Here is an 18376-nt window from a genome sequence, read left to right as displayed (position 1 = left end):
ACAATGCAAAAGTCATATACAAAGTATTGTATTTCACAAGTATTTTTGAAAGGGACAATGCAAAAAAAAGAGGGCCAAGTCATAAGACGTCCCACTGGGTGTGAGTTTTCCTTGCCCTTATGTGGGCCTACCGAGGATGTCGTAGTGGTTTGTGCAGCCCTTTGAGACACTAGTGATTTAGGGCTATATAAGTAAACATTGATTGATTGATTGATTGATAAGGTTACAGAGGTGGTTTTGGTAAAATCTTCCGCAGCAACAACATTGAATGGGCGTATGGGTTGGGCACAGGGGTCTGTGGGTTGGGCACAGGGATCTGTGGGTTGGGCACAGGGATCTGTGGGTTGGGCACAGGAACAGCAGGTGGCTGGGTTGCTCCTGTGTGCTGGGCCTGCCTCTGTGGGTGACAATATGAAGCAATCAGTAAAGAAGTTGAGGTAGTGCAGGTAAAAGGATGAGGGCAGCAATCATAAACACACACTAGTACCTGTCTTTGGGTGTCCTGGCTCCTTTCCTCAGCCAACCACTCCTCCACCGAACGCCCCTGCAAACGTGCGCAAAAGGTCTTGTTTCTGTAGCGACTGTGGCCATATTCTTTTCTTCTTTGGTTGCCCACAGAGTTTGCACTTGAATGTCTTGGTTCGCTTGGGAGGGGCATCCATAATACCACCTAGGCTAAGTGCCTTCTTTTTCCGATACCAGGCTGTTGAGTGTGGTATCCTGGGAGGAGGAGGAGGAGGAGGAGCAGCAGCAGCAGCAGAGGATGATAATGATGATGATGGAGGAGCAGGAGCAGCAGCAGCAGAGGATGATGGAGGAGGAGGAGCAGCAGAGGATGATGACGATGGAGGAGCAGCAGCAGCAGCAAAAACAGCACGGTAGTGTTCTGGCACCACAGGCCCCCTTCGTGTGCAAGCCAGGCCAGATGTGTCAGCTGGGTGCTGAAAGTCGTGCGCGCCATGGGGTTGTGCGACGTCTACCATCAGTTCCCTGGCTGCAGGAAAGGGACCGTGTCGTCCCTGGCTGCAGGAAGGGACCGTGTCGTCGTCGCTGCTGCACTTTGTGCTGGCACCGTCGCAACAACATCAGCAGTGGCCATGTCCTTACACCGCTTGTTGAACCTGTGTGGGTTTGTATATATACAGTGTATATGTATTAGCATTTCCACCAATAATCAGCACTGTGTTACGAACCATACATAGTATTATTACACAAGCGTTACCATTGAGTGAGCGTGCGGTGGTTGAAATCCATGAGGCGAATGCTGCAGCCAGCAGCTTTGATGGCCCGGTTGCTGGACAGGTTCTCGCGAATGCGCGTGTAGTCCCGCATGATCAGTGACCATCGGCTCTGCCGGAACCCTGAAATGCGGTGCTCTTGGCTGTGGTGGCTCGACAGCTGAATGAAGACGGCCTCCATCAACCTGCTTGTGTCCGGGGAGTGCGCAACCTCGGTGCCCCGCCAGATGCACAAACTAGATGGAAAGAACACCAACATCACACTGATTAGTACACACATTGAAAATAAATTGTCTTGCAAAAGACACAATGAAATTGTGAAATTATTTTGCGTACATACCGTTTTACACTGGCCACCCCTTCCAAGTGGTGTTGCCTGGAGACCTTGAAGCGTCCCTTGTTCAGCTTGGGAGCGTGACGGGGGGGAAGGTTGAGAGGCGCTTTGTCTCCGTCTGTCAGCTTTTGCCAAAGTTCTACTATATGCCTCTCCTGCCGAGGTGGCACAAACATTTGGCGCCGCAGCGCAACCAGGGCGGTGGCCAAGCGACAGACATGCTGGTATCCACCGTTCCCGTCTGGACCTAACACATCCTGTGTCAAAAAACAGATCTTTATACTACTCAGTCAAAATCGTCAGGTAAGTAAGGAGAAAGATGACACTTACTTCTTCTTCTTCCTTCTCTTCTCCCGGCTCATCGTCGGGAGGCCGAGTCATGGAGGAATGGCGGTCACCCGTACACTGCTCGATTCCCACTGGCTCGTCATCGTAACCCTCATCATCCTCGAGTTGGTCTTCGTCCTCCATGTCATCTGAGTCAGGCTGGTCCGGATCATCCACAACGTGGGACTGCAGCACGACGCCAGTCTGGGCATACAGATACTGGATGCCAAAACAATTAGACATCAAATGAGACCGGGATGGATTTTTATGGCCACCGCAGCAGCAAAGCTCCCCCCCACCCCCACATTACCTGTGTACTTGCTCGCCGGGGTGTAATTGTCAACCAGCGTGAGACCCATGAGCTCTTGTGTCAGCTGCGCGAGCGCGTCTTGCAGGCCGGCGTTGTAACACTGCACCGTGACATCATCGGTCCCTTTCACCGCCGCTCTTCCTCTGCCTTCGTTCCACCTACACAGACCCTCCAGAAGGTAAACCTGGAAATGAAGCGCGTTGGCCGACGTACCTGTGGCATCGTGCAGAGGAAAGGTGTTAGACACGTACGTCTGCAAAAGTGGCCCAAAGGGCTTATCAAAATCAGACTTTTACCTGGAATGAAACAGGACAAGTGCAGGTGGAAGCTCTCCAGAGAAGTGGAGCCCCTTGCACAGCGGAAGACGGGAAGAGCCACCCCTCCTCTGGTCACTGTGGAAGTCCTTGTATAAAGCGCCACGCCAGGCGGGTCCTGGATGCAGCCCAAGTGGCGTCGCTGAGTGCTCCAAATCTCCTTCATCCTGCCTTGGTCAAACAGCTTGACGCCCAAGGTGTCTTTGGCATCCCACAGGTGATCCAGCACCTCCTGGACAAGACGCGTGGTCTCCTCCACTCCTCTGGTGCGCCGGCGGCAGTGACGGTGCAGCTCCTTAGCCTCGCGCAGACGGCTCATGTCCCCTTCGTCCCACTCAAACATGGCAAACGAGAGTCTGTTCATGAATTCGCCATACAGCGTGTGGGCCTCTGTGGAAACGCCCCTGGCAAAGCGGCGCATGAGGTGCCACGCGTCCAGGCGCACCACCAGCCTGTCCCACTCGCCGAACGTAGCCGCCACCTAATGACACAGACCCGCGTTATGTTAGACAGGCCATAATTTGAAGACTACCGCACAACAGATCAAAACCTCACCTTAGGCTGTCCGGCGGCGGAGCAGCAGCAGTCACGGTCCACATAGAGTACGCGAGGAGGGTCTCGCCCGGCCTCCCGGTAGCGGCGCATGAGTCCCTGGGCCATGGCCAGCAGACCGTCCCCCTCTGCCGCCGTCAGCACCGACATTAGCACCTGGCCCAGCTCGTTGCCGACGTTGGTGACCCAGGCAGCCGTTCCCGCGGCTTTACCTGCCAGGTTCTTGGTCATCTTGGAAACACAAAAGACGTAAGGCGCTTGATGTGATCGTAGTTGGTGCCATTTCTCGGACGTACCTTCTTGGTGGAGTCCATTTTCCGGATACTTCCGAATGTAGACGTAATCCTGGCCTTCGTGTGCTCCGTGCGAGGAAGAACCTCCCTCACGTACACCGACAGCAGCCAGGAAACGCTAGGCAGCGGGCGCATGGGCGGGATACAGGCCCTCGGCAGCGGGAAGGAGCTGACGGAGCGAAAGCGGGCCATCACCTCCAGGTAGCCGAGTGCCCGAGTCTGCCACTCTCGTGAGTGCTCCTCTACCAAGTAGGAGCGAAGCCGAGTGGCACTGTTATCCAGCATTCGAGCCTGCATCTGCCGTATGACCTTCTTGTCACAAGATAACCTGTTAAACGGGATAGGAACATACGGTCACACAGATTCCAGACTAATGCATCACACATCCTCGCCTCTTTAAATGACTCACCTGTAGGTGATGATCGCCGGGAACTCTGCCTGTTTTGCCGTGCTCAGCTGCCCGATGATGTTGCTGGCCCAAGCGGCATACTTCCTGTGGCACGCGTGGCACTCCAGATACTCTGTGGCCATGTAGTACCAGTCACTTAAGTCCAAGACCTTTCTCAGGGTCTTGTACAGTCCACAACCCGTCAGCTTGTGCTTACATTTTGGGCACTCCAGTTTGCAGCTCCAAAGCTTGTACGGGAACCACAGGAAAAAGTGCGAGTGGAAAAACACGGCGGACGAGGCAGGGGGCTGCGTGTAATACGGCAATTTCTTAGGAGGTTGCCACCATAGTTGCAGCCCAGACTTGAGAACCGCTTTCCCCTTGGGACCTCGGGAAAAAAGCGCACGGCCCACCCAGTCGTGCTGTTCTTCCGGCAGCGTCTGTCGCAAGGACTTGGGCAGCAACTGAGACAGAAGGGACACCAAATAAACACGTTGGCTGAAATAACCGCTACCGTCGCGTCACATCCGCAATGCGCTCGTACCTCGGCACCTGAAGTCAGGGGCGACGCAACAGCATCATGTCTGGCGATAGGAGCTGTAAGGCGGGAAGGGCCTGCTTCCAGCGGCGTCCTCATCGTCTGCGAGGTAGTAGAAGCTGTCGGCACATTTCAGTCAGCTCACTTCAGTTCAGATTAGCGTATATCTTGGACAAAGAACGATGATGAAAACTCACGCTGAGATTCCACCTCCATGGCCGCTTCAAGGAGCATGGCATCAGTGGGCTCCTCTTCACCTGTAAACAAAGTCATACAAACTTGGGGAGAGCATTTACCTGGGGCGTCAGGTCCGGCCGCGGCGGTCTGCGTTTGTAATTGTCTGCCGAAACAAAGCATAAAGTCTCATACATTTTGATAAACACTTTAATTATTGACAACAACAACAACAGTAGTAGTAGTACCTGTATATGTAGCAACAGTAGTATTAGTAGTAGTAGTAAACATTTAGTAGTATTAGTAATAGTAGTAGCAGCAGCTGTATATGTATTAGCAGTAGTATTAGTAGTAGTACCTGTATATGTAGCAGCAGTAGTATTAGTAGTAAACAACATTACTAGTAGTATTAGTAGTAATTGTATTTGTTGTACTAGTAGTAGTAGCAGTACTTGTAGTAGTAGTAATTGTTATTGTAGTAGTAGTATTACTTGTAGTAGTATAGTAGCAGTACAACAATAGTAGTAGTAGTATTAGTAGTAATTGTATTTGTTGTAGTAGTAGTAGCAGTACTTGTAGTAGTAGTAGTAGTAGTATTTGTTATTGTAGTAGTATTACTTGTAGTAGTATAGTGGCAGTACAACAATAGTAGTAGTAGTAATTGTATTTGTTGTAGTAGTACTTGTAGTAGGAGCAGGGGACGGCGTGGCGCAGTGGGAGAGTGGCCGTGCGCAACCCGAGGGTCCCTGGTTCAAAATCCCACCTAGTACCAACCTCGTCACGTCCGTTGTGTCCTGAGCAAGACACTTCACCTTTGCTCCTGATGGGTGCTGGTTGGCGCCTTGCATGGCAGCTCCCTCCATCAGTGTGTGAATGTGTGTGTGAATGGGTAAATGTGGAAGTAGTGTCAAAGCGCTTTGAGTACCTTGAAGGTAGAAAAGCGCTATACAAGTACAACCCATTTATCATTATTTACTTGTAGTAGTATAGTAGCAGCAGTACTAGCAATTGTATTTGTTGTAGTAGTACTTGTAGTAGAAGCAGTACTTGTAGTAGTAGTTATTGTAGTAGAAGTATTACTTGTAGTAGTACAGTAGCAGTACTACAAGCAACAACAACAACAGTAGTAGTAGTAGCAGTGTATTAGGGAAAAAAAAAAAGTTTGATGGGGATGGCGGTCATTTTAGCTTAGGATTTCTTTTGTTCTCCAAACAAACAAACAAAGTCATACTGTTCCTGCGCCGATTTCATCACAAATAACACATGTCTGTTACATTTAACACGTTTGTTTCGTTACACACACACACAATTAAACGTGTTTTTTTCGTTTGTTTGTTGTTGGTGTTGTTTAAATGTGTTAAATTGCATACAACACACTCCCAGCAAGCTGCTTGATGTCTCCCTTCCCATTGCTAAAAAGTTACACCACAACATCCATCCATCCATTTCCTACCGCTTATTCCCTTTTGGGGTCGCGGGGGGCGCTGGCGCCTACCTCAGCTACAATCGGGCGGAAGGCGGGGAACACCCTGGACACCACAACAGTAACGTTACAAAGTTAAACCATACAGTACTTGCACACACACGATTAAGACATGTTTTATTTGCGGTAATTGTTTAAATGTGTCGAATACCTGTCCGTTTGCACCACCCCCTCTTCTCCTCCTCGTGTTAAACGTGTTAAAACGCACACCACAACGTTAACGCTATTAATGTAAAAAGCCCAAAACTTTAACACACTGAACGTTAACATTTTAAAGTAAAAACTTACCGTCGTCTTTGTCTGAATTTGAAGAGCTGCGTATATTCCTATCGAAGTGAAGAAGTGAAAAAGACGCGCACCGCTAAGGGTGGACTCCACCCTTTTTTATGGGGCGGACTCAAGTACATGCAAGACTGCTTCATTCTCCTCTGTTGATGATGGTGTCAAAGCGCTTTGAGTACCTTGAAGGTAGAAAAGCGCTATACAAGTACAACCCATTTATTTATTTATTTATTTTATGATATTAAAAACATCTTACCTGCCCTTCGCTCTCCTGGTACCTGCTTCTTGGGGTCGCCACTACCACTGCCGTGCGAGTTTCTGACATATTATGATAAGTCGTAGGAAATGGATGGATGGATAGTCTATAAATGTTGGTTTTACTTGATGATATTAAAAGCATCTTACCTGCCCTTCGCTCTCCTGGTTCCTGCTTCTTGGGGTCGCCACTACCACTGCCGTGCGAGTTTCTGACATATTATGATAAGTCGTAGGAAATGGATGGATGGATAGTCTATAAATGTTGGTTTTACTTGATGATATTAAAAGCATCTTACCTGCCCTTCGCTCTCCTGGTTCCTGCTTCTTGGGGTCGCCACTACCACTGCCGTGCGAGTTTCTGACATATTATGATAAGTCGTAGGAAATGGATGGATGGATAGTCTATAAATGTTGGTTTTACTTGAAAATGCAAATATTTAGTTAAAAAATATTATATGGCTGTCACCAAAATACATTTTAAAATGTTTGGCTTAAATGGCTCTCTCAGCAAAAAAGGTTCCCTACCCCTGATTTATTGTAACGTTCCTCTCAAATATTGTTCACAAATCCATCTAAATCTGTGTTCATGAGCACTTCTTCGCCAAGATCATCCATCCCACAGGTGTGGCTTGTCAAGATGCGAATTAAACAGCATGATTATTGCATAGGTGTGCCTTAGGCTGCCCACGATAAAAGGCCACTCTGAAATGTGCAGTGTTATCACACAGCACACTGCCACGGATGTTGCAAGTTAGCATGCTGACTGCAGAAATGTCCACCAGAGCTGTTGCCTGTTATTACTCTACCATTAGCCATCTCCAAAGGCATCTTAGAGAATTGGGCAGTACACAGTAGCAGACTATGTGTAACCACATCCTGCAGAGACCAGCCAACCGGACAGCTGCTGTGACGTTTGTTTTGCATAATTTAAATAATTTCTGCTCAAACTGTAAGAAACCGTCTTAGGGAAGCTCATCTGCATGCTCGTCCTCTTCATGCTGGTCTCGACCTGACTGCAGTTCGTTGTCAAAATAAACTTGAGTGGGTAAATGCTCAAAATCGGTAGTGTCTGGCACGTTGGAGAGGTGTTCTCTTCACCGGTAAATCCCAGTTTTCATTGTTCAGAGCAGATAGCAGACAGTATGTGTGGCGTCATGTGGGCTGGCAGTTGGCTGATGTCAACGTTGTGAATGTTGTGGCCCATGATGGGGGTGGGATTATGGTACCATACAATCACAAGTGCATTTTACTAATTACATGATGAATGTACAGAGATACCGTGAAGAGATCCTGAGGCCCATTGTTGTGCCATTCACAGGAGACCATCACATCATGTTGCATCATGACAATGCATGGCCCAATGTTGCAAGGCTCTGTACACAATTCCTGAAAACATGCCATTTCTTGCAGGGCCAGCATGCTCACCAGATATGTCACGCAGTGAGAATGTTTAGGAGGCTGTGGATCGACGTATACGACAGCGTGTTGCAGTTTCTGCCGATATCCAGCAGCTTAACATTAAAGAGGAGTGGACCAACCTTCCACAGGCTACAATGAACAACCTGATCAACTCTATTCAAAGAAGATGTGTGGCACTGCGTGAGAAAAATGATGGTCACGCCAGATACTGACTGCTTTTTTGACCCCCCCTAGACCTCCAATAAAGCAAAACTGCACATTTCAGTGTAGCCTTTTATCGCGGGCAGCCTAAGGCAATTGTAGCTGTTGCTGAGAGAGTTTGCATGCGTTAAATATGTTTCATAAATAAATACATATTCATATATAAGTTCATGATGCAGAGTCATACAATATTATTACAAAATGTGTGATTGTAAAATCTCCTGAGGAAAATGTATATGTGTTGTGTTAAATGTCTTGCAAAGCGGAATGAGTGTTGTGATGTTGCGACCCAACGGCGTGTAAACAAGGATGAACATGCAAGAGGGGAAGGTGTTTGAGCACGTTGTATTCAGCCCTTCGAAAGATTTAAGTGTATTCTTTGATTTGTGCAAAACTTCAAGCAAGTGTTGAATGGTATTAGAACCTCCTTTCTTTACAAGCAGCCAACGAGGTATTGTATTTTTTCTCATTTAAATTATTTTCAAATGTTTATTGATGTGAAATCGAAGTCTGATGTACTGTATTGTACTGTAATTACTACATTCTCACAGCGTGTTGGCGTGGAGGCGTAGATGGTGAGTACAGCAAGAAGGAGTCGTCAATAAACGCCCGTTTTACAAAAAAGAACGTTCCTGTGTTGCCGTATATTGAAAGGAGCTACAGCAATAATCATGTTTAATCAGTATCTTGACATGCACACCAGTGAGGTGGGATGAATTATCTTGGCTAAAAAGAAATGCTCCCTAACAAAGATTTAGACAGATTTGTGAACATTATTTGAGAGGAATAGGTATTTTGTATACAAACGTACATGGTAACAGATTTAGATCTTTGAGTTCAACTCATGAAAAAAAGGGGCAAAAACGAAAGTGTTGCGTATATATGTATATTAGGGCTGTGAATCTTTGGGTGTCCCACGATTCGATTCAATATCGATTTTTGGGGTCACGATTCGATAATATATCGATTTTTTTCATTTCGATTCGATTCGATTCGATTCTGTATTCATTCAATACATAGGATTTCAGCAGGATCTATCCCAGTCTGCTGACATGCTAGCAGAGTAGTAGATTTTTTTTTTTAAAGGTTTTTATAATTGTAAAGGACAATGTTTTATCAACTGATTGCAATAATGTAAATTTGTTTTAACTATTAAACAAACCAAAAATATAGCTTATTTTATCTTTGTGAAAACATTGGACACAGTGTGTTGTCAAGCTTATGAGTTGCGATGCAAGTGTAAGTCACTGTGACACTATTGTTCTTTTTTATTTTTATAAATGTCTAATGATAATGTCAGTGAGGGATTTTTAATCACTGCTATGTTGAAATTATAATTAATATTGATGCTGTTGTTGATAATATTCATTTTTGTTTCATTACTTTTGGTTTGTTCTGTGTCGTGTTTGTCTCCTCTCAATTGCTCTGTTTATTGCAGTTCTGAGTGTTGCTGGGTCAGGTTTGGTTTTGGAATTGGATTGCATTGTTATGGTATTGCTGTGTAGTGGTTTGTTGGATTGATAGAAAAAAAAATACATATATATATATATTTTTTTAAAATGAGAATCGTTTCTGAATCGCACAACGTAAACGATTCAATTCGTATTCGAAGCGATTTTTTTCCCACAACCCTAATATATATATATATATATATATATATATATATATATATATATATATATATATATGCATATATATGTATATATATATATATATATATATATATGTATATATATATATATATATATATATACATATATATATATATATATATATATATATATATATAAATATATATATATATATATATATATATATATATATATATATATATATATATATATATATATATATATATATATATATATATATATATGAGTCGCATGATGTTTAGTGTGTCAAAACGCACACACATAGGGCATACAAGCAATAACATTTTGGAGAGGAGGAATGGCAAAACACGACAATTGTACTTGTTAATAAAGAGTGTGCATGAAGCACAATATGCAGATATATTTGGACTTCAAAACTAACAATAAAGATGAAACTTTAAACAAGGAAGCAACGTGCTTCAAGCGTTGCTTTAAAACACGCCTTGCCAAATGTGGCGATTAATATGAGCACCTTTATTTCAAAAATAAATAATAAGCATTCAGATCTGCACAAAGAGTTATAAAGAGTGACAGGTAATAATGTAGTTGTTACACCTGTCCTGCTGTTCTGCTCCGGTGCAGAATGTAGTCGAGGAGCACAGGGGACACGTTCCCTTCTGGGTCTGTGTTTTACCTGCTGCATGTCTTATCAGTGTACAGTCATCCATAGTTTTGTTTTTAGTACTTGGAAATAGTTGAATTTTTCTTAAAGCATAGACCATCCATCCCATCCATCTTCTTCCGCTTATCCGAGGTCGGGTCGCGGGGGCAGCAGCCTAAGCAGGGAAGCCCAGACTTCCCTCTCCCCAGCCACTTCGTCTAGCTCTTCCCGGGGGATCCCGAGGCGTTCCCAGGCCAGCCGGGAGACATAGTCTTCCCAACGTGTCCTGGGTCTTCCCCGTGGCCTCCTACCGGTTGGACGTGCCCTAAACACCTCCCTCGGGAGGCGTTCGGGTGGCATCCTGACCAGATGCCCGAACCACCTCATCTGGCTCCTCTCCATATGGAGGAGCAGCGGCTTTACTTTGAGTTCCTCCCGGATGACAGAGCTTTTCACCCTATCTCTAAGGGAGAGCCCCGTCACACGGCGGAGGAAACTAATTTCGGCCGCTTGTACTCGTGATCTTATCCTTTCGGTCATGACCCAAAGCTCATGACCATAGGTGAGGATGGGAACTTAGATCGACCGGTAAATTGAGAGCTTTGTCTTCCGGCTCAGCTCCTTCTTCACCACAATGGATCTGTACAACGTCCGCATTGCTGAAGACGCCGCACCGATCCGCCTGTCGATCTCACGATCCACTCTTCCCCCACTCGTGAACAAGACTCCTAGGTACTTGAACTCCTCCACTTGGGGCAGGGTCTCCTCCCCAACCCGGAGATGGCACTCCACCCTTTTCCGGGAGAGAACCATGGACTCGGATTTGGAGGTGCTGATTCCCATTCCGGTCGCTTCACACTTGGCTGCGAACCGATCCAATGAGAGCTGAAGATCCCGGCCAGATGAAGCCAACAAGACCACATCGTCTGCAAAAAGCAGAGACCTAATCCCGCGGCCACCAAACCGGAGCCCCTCAATGCCTTGACTGCGCGTAGAAATTCTGTCCATAAAAGTTATGAACAGAATCGGTGACAAAGGGCAGCCTTGGTGGAGTCCAACCCTCACTGGAAACGTGTCCGACTTACTGCCAGCAATGCGGACCAAGCTCTGACACTGATCGTACAGGGATCGGACTCCCACAATAAGACAGTCCGACACCCCATACTCTCTGAGCACTCCCCACAGGACTTCCCGAGGGACACGGTCGAATGCCTTCTCCAAGTCCACAAAGCACATGTGGACTGGTTGGGCAAACTCCCATGCACCCTCAAGAACCCTGCCGAGAGTATAGCGCTGGTTCACAGTTCCACGACCAGGACGAAAACCACACTGTTCCTCCTGAATCTATCCGGCGTAGCCTCCTCTCCAGTACACCTGAATAAACCTTACCGGGAAGGCTGAGGAGTGTGATCCCACGATAGGTGGAACACACCCTCCGGTCCCCCTTCTTAAAGAGAGGGACCACCACCCCGGTCTGCCAATCCAGAGGTACCGCCCCCGATGTCCATGCGATGCTGCAGAGTCTTGTCAACCAAGACAGCCCCACAGCATCCAGAGCCTTAAGGAACTCCAGGCAGATCTCATCCACCCCTGGGGCCTTGCCACCGAGGAGCTTTATAACTACCTCAGCAACCTCAGCCCCAGAAATAGGAGAGCCCACCACAGATCCCCCAGGCACTGCTTCCTCATAGGTAGACGTGTTGGTGGGATTGAGGAGGTCTTCGAAGTATTCCTTCCACCTATCCACAACATCCGCAGTTGAGGTCAGCAGAACAACATCCTCACCATACACGGTGTTGACAGTGCACTGCTTCCCCTTCCTGAGGCAGCGAATGGTGGTCCAGAATCGCTTCGAAGCCATCCGGAAGTCATTTTCCATGGCTTCCCCAAACTCTTCCCATGTCCGAGTTTTTGCCTCTGCGACCGCAGAAGCTGCACACCGCTTGGCCTGTCGGTACCTGTCCACTGCCTCTGGAGTCCTATGAGCCAAAAGAACCCGATAGGACTCCTTCTTCAGCTTGACGGCATCCCTCACCGCTGGTGTCCACCACCGGGTTTTAGGATTACCGCCACGACAAGCACCAACTACCTTGCGGCCACAGCTCCAATCAGCCGCCTCGACAATAGAGGTGCGGAACATGGTCCACTCGGACTCAATGTCCAGCACCTCCCTCGTGACATGTTCAAAGTTCCTCCGGAGGTGGGAATTGAAACTTTCTCTGACAGGAGACTGCCAGACGTTCCCAGCAAACCCTCACAATGCGTCTGGGCCTGCCAGGTCTGTCCGGCATCCTCCCCCACCATCGCAGCCAACTCACCACCAGGTGGTGATCGGTAAAAAGCTCCGCCCCTCTCTTTACCCGAGTGTCCAAAAACATGAGGCCGCAAATCCGATGACACAACTGCAAAGTCGATCATGGAACTGCGGCCTAGGGTGTCCTGGTGCCAAGTTCACATATGGACACCCTTATGTTTGAACAGGAGTGGCAACCATAAATCATGAAGCATTTAACATAATGTCAGTAAAGTTTTTTATTATATTCTATCCTAATCTTTGATAATGGCAGACTATATGTAATAGTATTAATTGTAAATTGTTCTTTAAGTGCAACAAAAAAAGAACAATGTGTTTAATGCTCTATCATTTATATTTTAACCTTCTAAAATTGTTCTTTGAGTGCAATAGGAAACATATGTTTATTGTATTGTAGGATTTTATGTAAAATAAAGCCAGTATTGACTTAATTTGGAGTTCCCTTTATTTGTAAAAGTGTCAATATACATTTTGGTACCGGTACAACCAATAATAAGTTACTTTAACGGCACTAATTTTTATCATGTGCGATGAACTCTCATGTGTCCTGACTCTGAATGTGGCTGATTTCACCATTTTATTGATGAGCTACAAGTGGGAAAATAGCAATCAGAAATGAATGAAAAAAGGGGTAGATTATGGAAATACCAGGTCCAAAGCCAAGACAAGTTATTCTCCTGACGAAACAAAACCATTTTGTTGTTTTACACAATCGCTGTGAGACAACACATTGAAGAAACAGCCGGCTGCTCAGCTTGCATTGAGAGGTTTGTCGAGCTAACATTAACAATAACATTACATGTAAATTGTCGATTTCTTAGTTTATTTATTTATAATTCTGCAACATTTTCAAAACATTTTTTTTTTTTTACATATTCATTATGGGGTATTGCTATATTATTTATTTTTTACTAAGGCTTCAACATAACAAAATGTGTAATGTATATATATATATATATATATATATATATATATATATATATATATATAGGTGTGGGAAAAATCACAAGACAACTTCATCTCTACAGAACTGTTTCATGAGGGGTTCCCTCAATCATCAGGAGATTTTAATGGAAGCATTCACATACATTGGTTTATATAGGGCACAGAGTGGGTGGGTACAGGCAGGCGTAGGGTGTGGTGATTGGCTCATGTGTTACCAGGAGGTGTTTCCGTCTGTGGCGGCATGTTGAAATGATTTCACTGCGCTTGTTGAGAGATGATAGATCTGGATGATATATAGTAAACAGTTTCTCCTTTAAGCATAGGTTGCATCTTTTATTACCACTGTTGTAAGGTGTGCTGGATGCAAGAATTTGCCATGTTATTGAATATTCAACATTAGTGTCTTTGAGGTTCCAAATGTGCTTGCTGAGTTCTGTAGAATTCCGCAAAGTCTGGTTTCTAAAGGAGGCCTTGTGATTATTCCATCAGGTTTTAAACGCTCCTTTATATACATATATATATATATATATATATATATATACCGTGTTTGTATATATAAAATTAGGCAGCATAAATCTGCTCATTCACCTTGAATAAATGAATATAATAATTGTGAATAATTCATGTTTGAAATCCATTATATTTACACCAATTCTAAACATTTAAAATGTTAGTCACATGACCAAAATTCAATGGTTGGTTCATTGGCAGACAGTTGCAGGTTGCCTCTGAGATGCAGCCAGCAGTTGTATTAATTGCAGGGAGTGTAAACAGCTTATTCGACCATCATGCGGGGAACCAAAATGGCTATTGACACAGTGATTATATTTCAAGGTGTTTTGACATGCCTTTGGGTCTATATTTTGAGACTGTGCGGTAGTAACAGCATTTAGTGCATAGTAATTATAGCTGCTGGCTCTTCATTGATCTTTGGACAAAAAAGGTGATCCCCTGTCTGGAAAAATAATAGTTAGACCTTTAACCTAAACTTAGATCAATAAACCTCCTAGATCCCGCTTCCTTGTGAAATACATACACCAATGCGGTGTGTATGTGTTCTATATTCGTCCCTATTTTAAAAAAAAGAAAAGTACTATATTTACAGAATGTATGCTGCTTTTTAATTTGTGATGAGCTGATTGTTTCCTGTGTTTGTAATATTTAGAAAGCCTGATTCATTGTAGCCATTCTCTCTTGGATAAATTATTCATGTTTGTTTTTCAACCAGCCTTTACGAAACTGGCATTCACTAAATAATATATGTGTGTGTCCCTGATAATAGCGTTTGCATTAAAGGTAATATGCTTTCCGTCATTCTATACTACAGATATTTGCCTGGGTTTGTTATTGAGTTAACACAGATTTCCCAAGATTCCACTGTCCCACAAGCCATTCCTCTGGATTGTCTGGTGGGTAAAGCTCCAAGTAAGAACAACACTACATGTTGCTACTGGAATGTGCAGCAAATTGCTTACACTTCCACATACACTCTAAGATAAATCTTATTACTTCTATAATGAAGATAAATTGCTGAAAAAAAGGATAAATAAGATGAAACAACTTTCTTTGGAGATGGCAAATCTACATTGAGACTTATGAATTCGGTTTATTACCATCTAATGTGATTTTCTGGCACTGGGTGGCAAATACAGTACCTGAACCTTTAAAGGGGAACATTATCACAATTTCAAAAGGTTTAAAAACAATAAAAATCAGTTCCCAGTGGCTTGTTTTATTTTTCGAAGTTTTTTTCAAAATTTTACACCTCACGGAATATCCCTAAAAAAAGCTTTAAAGTTTTTGGTTTTCCCTATTTGCGATGCGACGGTCCATTTCCCTGTGACGTCATACAGGGCTGCCAATACAAACAACATGGCGGTTACCACAGCAAGATATAGCGACATTAGCTCGGATTCAGACTCGGATTTCAGCGGCTTAAGCGATTCAACAGATTACGCATGTATTGAAACAGATGGTCGGAGCATGGAGGCAGATAGCGAAAACGAAATTGAAGAAAAAATTGAAGCTATTGAGTGAATAGCTATTGACGCTATTCGGCCATAAAATGGGTGTACCTAATGAAGTGGCCCATAGCATGGCTGCCTTATTAGCATCGCCGGTAAAATGTGCAGAACTTTTGCATCTTGTGACACTGGAGCAACTTAAATCCGTCGATTGGTAAGTGTTTGTTTTGCATTAAATGTGGGTATCTAGTTTCAAATGTACATACATCTAGCGTAAATAGCATGTTAGCATCGATTAGCGTAGCATGTTAGCTCCGATTAGCTGGCAGTCATGCCGTGACCAAATATGTCTGATTAGCACATAAGTCAACAACATAAACAAAACTCACCTTTGTGATTTAGTTGACTTAATCGTTGCAAATGCATCTGCAGGTTATCCATACATCTCTGTGCCATGTCTGTCTTACCATTCCCGGTAAAATGTGCAGACACTCTGGCAAATTCAATGGGGGCCTGGCGGCAGATTTCTTGCCAGTGGTGCAACTTGAATCCCTTCCTGTTAGTGTTGTTACACCCTCCGACAATACACCGACAAGGCATGATGTCACCAAGGTTCCAAAAAACAGTCCAAAGAACGGAAAATAACAGAGCTGAGACCCAGTGTTTGTAATGTGTTGAAAATGAAAATGGCGGCTGTATTACCTCGGTGACGTCACATTCTGACATCATCGCTAAAAGACAGATAAACAGAAAGGCGTTTAATTTGCCAAAATTCACCCATTTATAGTTTGGAAATCGGTTAAAAAAATGCATGTTCTTTTTTCTGCAACATCAAAGTATATATTGACGCTTGCATAGGTTTGGTGATAATGTTCCCCTTTAAAGATATTCAATGTTGACTGATGTTTGAAGGTAGTGTAAAGTCATTAAAGTTATCTCTGGCAAAAAGTTATGGATTAGCTAGGGTTTGCTTGTTAGTTTGTCAGAAACACAGCTCAAAGACCTTTGAACGGATTTTGATTAAACTTTCAGGAAATGTCAGAAATTGGAAAACCATAAGAGGTAAAGGGGCTATTTGTAAAATTTACACGGATGTCGAGAAGGCGCTACCTTTCCAATGTACTTAGGGCAGTATATTCCGCCCTCTTAAAGGCTTCTAGGACATACTCGAATGACGTATACTACGTTCATATGTAACACATGCATACTCATTAGCTTTGGTGTTGTTAGATAACGTATATTACTAAAGACGTGAGACAGGCCTCAGCATTGGCAATGTTCAAATCCAGACTGAAAATACTATTAATTGTCCAAGTGACAGCTGAAAATATTTTATTTACAGTATTTGATTGATTCTTCTCTCTGAGCTGCCACCTTATCCGGGTAGAGGAGTTTGTGTCCCCCAATGATCCTAGGAGGCAGGTTTTCCGGGGGCTTCCATTCCCCTGGTAGTTTCTCCCAAGACAAACAGGTCCTAGGTGAGGGATCGGACAAAGAATAGCTTGAAGACTTGTATGGTAATATAAAAACAGAGACCTTGATTTCCCATGCCCGGACGCGGGTGACCGCGGCACCCCTCTGGAGCCAGGCCCGGAGTTGGAGCATGACGACGAGCGCCTGGTGGCTGGGATTGTTCCCATGGGGCCCGGCCGGGCACAGCCAGAAGAGGCTACGTGGGTCCCCTCTCCAATGGGCTCACCACTCATGGGAGGGGCCATAGAGGTCGGGTGCGTTGTGAGCTGGGCAGGGCATTTGGCGGTCTGATCCTCGGCTACATAAGCTAGCTCTTGGGACGTGGAATGTCACCTCGCTGGAGGGGAAGTAGCCTGAGCTAGTGCCCGAGATGGAGAAGTTCTGACTGGATATAGTCAGACTCACTTTGACGCAGAGCAAGGGCTCTGAAACCAGTTTCCTCCAGAGGGGCTGGACTCTCTTCCACACTGGTGTTGTACGTAGTGAGAGGCAACGGGATGGGGTAGCAAGTCTTGTTGCTCTTCAGCGCAAAGCCTACACGTTGAAGTTCAACCCAGTGGATGAGAGAGTTCAACACAGTGAATGAGAGGGTAGCTTCCCTCCGCCTTCGAGTGGAGGAACGGGGGACAGGGACTGTTGTTTGTGCTTACGCACCAAACAGTAGTTCAGAGTACCCACCCTTTTTGGAATCACTCTGGAAAGTGTTCCCCCGGGCGATTCCCTTGTCATACTGGGGGACTTCAACGCTCATGTTGGCAGCGACAGTGAAACCTGGAGAGGCGTGATTGGAAAGAATTTCCCCCCGAATCTGAACCTGAGTGGTGTTTTGTTATTGAACTTTTGTGCTCGTCACAGATTGCCCATAACAAACACCATGTTCAAAGATAAGAGTGTCCATATGTGCACTTGGAACTAGGACACCCTAGGCCGCAGTTCCACAATCGACTTTGTAGTTGTGTCATTGGATTTGTGGGCTCATGTTTTGGACACTCGGGTGAAGAGAGGGGCAGCGCTTTCTACTGATCACAACCTAGTTGTGAGTTGGCTGCGATGGTGGGGGAGGATGCTGTACAGACATGATAGGCCCAAACGCATTGTGAAGGTCTGCTGGGATCGACCAGCAGAGTCTCCTGTCAGAGAGAGTTTCAATTCCCACCTCCAGAACAACTTTGAACATGTCACGAGTGAGGTGTTATACATTGAGTCCGAGTGGACCATGTTCCGCCCCTCTATTGTCGAGGCGGCTGATTGGAGCTGTGGCCGCAAGGTAGTTGGTGCCTGTCGTGGCGGTAATCCTTGAACCTGTTGGTGGACAC

General features: G+C 45.1%; 1 protein-coding gene across 1 annotated transcript; it reads right to left on the bottom strand.

Moving 5' to 3' along the window:
- Window positions 1–524: 524 nt before the first annotated feature.
- Window positions 525–1953, bottom strand: LOC133550436 (uncharacterized). The gene is made up of 4 exons (XM_061896420.1): window positions 1903–1953; window positions 1579–1829; window positions 1223–1474; window positions 525–1121 (listed from the first exon to the last, which is right to left on the bottom strand). Exons 1-4 carry the CDS (start codon window positions 1951–1953, stop codon window positions 983–985), a joined length of 693 nt encoding a protein of 230 aa, XP_061752404.1. The 3' UTR covers window positions 525–982.
- Between the last annotated feature and the right edge of the window lie 16423 nt (window positions 1954–18376).

Source organism: Nerophis ophidion, linkage group LG04 (assembly GCF_033978795.1).
Source record: "Nerophis ophidion isolate RoL-2023_Sa linkage group LG04, RoL_Noph_v1.0, whole genome shotgun sequence".
In the NCBI taxonomy this organism is placed as follows: domain Eukaryota; kingdom Metazoa; phylum Chordata; class Actinopteri; order Syngnathiformes; family Syngnathidae; genus Nerophis; species Nerophis ophidion.
Note: the sequence above shows the minus strand (reverse complement) of the source record. Positions and strands in the feature narration are given on the sequence as shown.

Excerpts from the sequence above, each read along its gene's own strand:
- LOC133550436 (XM_061896420.1), bottom strand. The coding sequence starts at position 1,953 with ATGACTCGGCCTCCCGACGATGAGCCGGGAGAAGAGAAGGAAGAAGAA. Across the intron at positions 1,830-1,902 it reads AAGAGAAGGAAGAAGAAGAA|GATGTGTTAGGTCCAGACGG; the intron begins GTAAGTGTCATC and ends TTTTTGACACAG. Across the intron at positions 1,122-1,222 it reads CACCGCACGCTCACTCAATG|GTTCAACAAGCGGTGTAAGG; the intron begins GTAACGCTTGTG and ends AAACCCACACAG.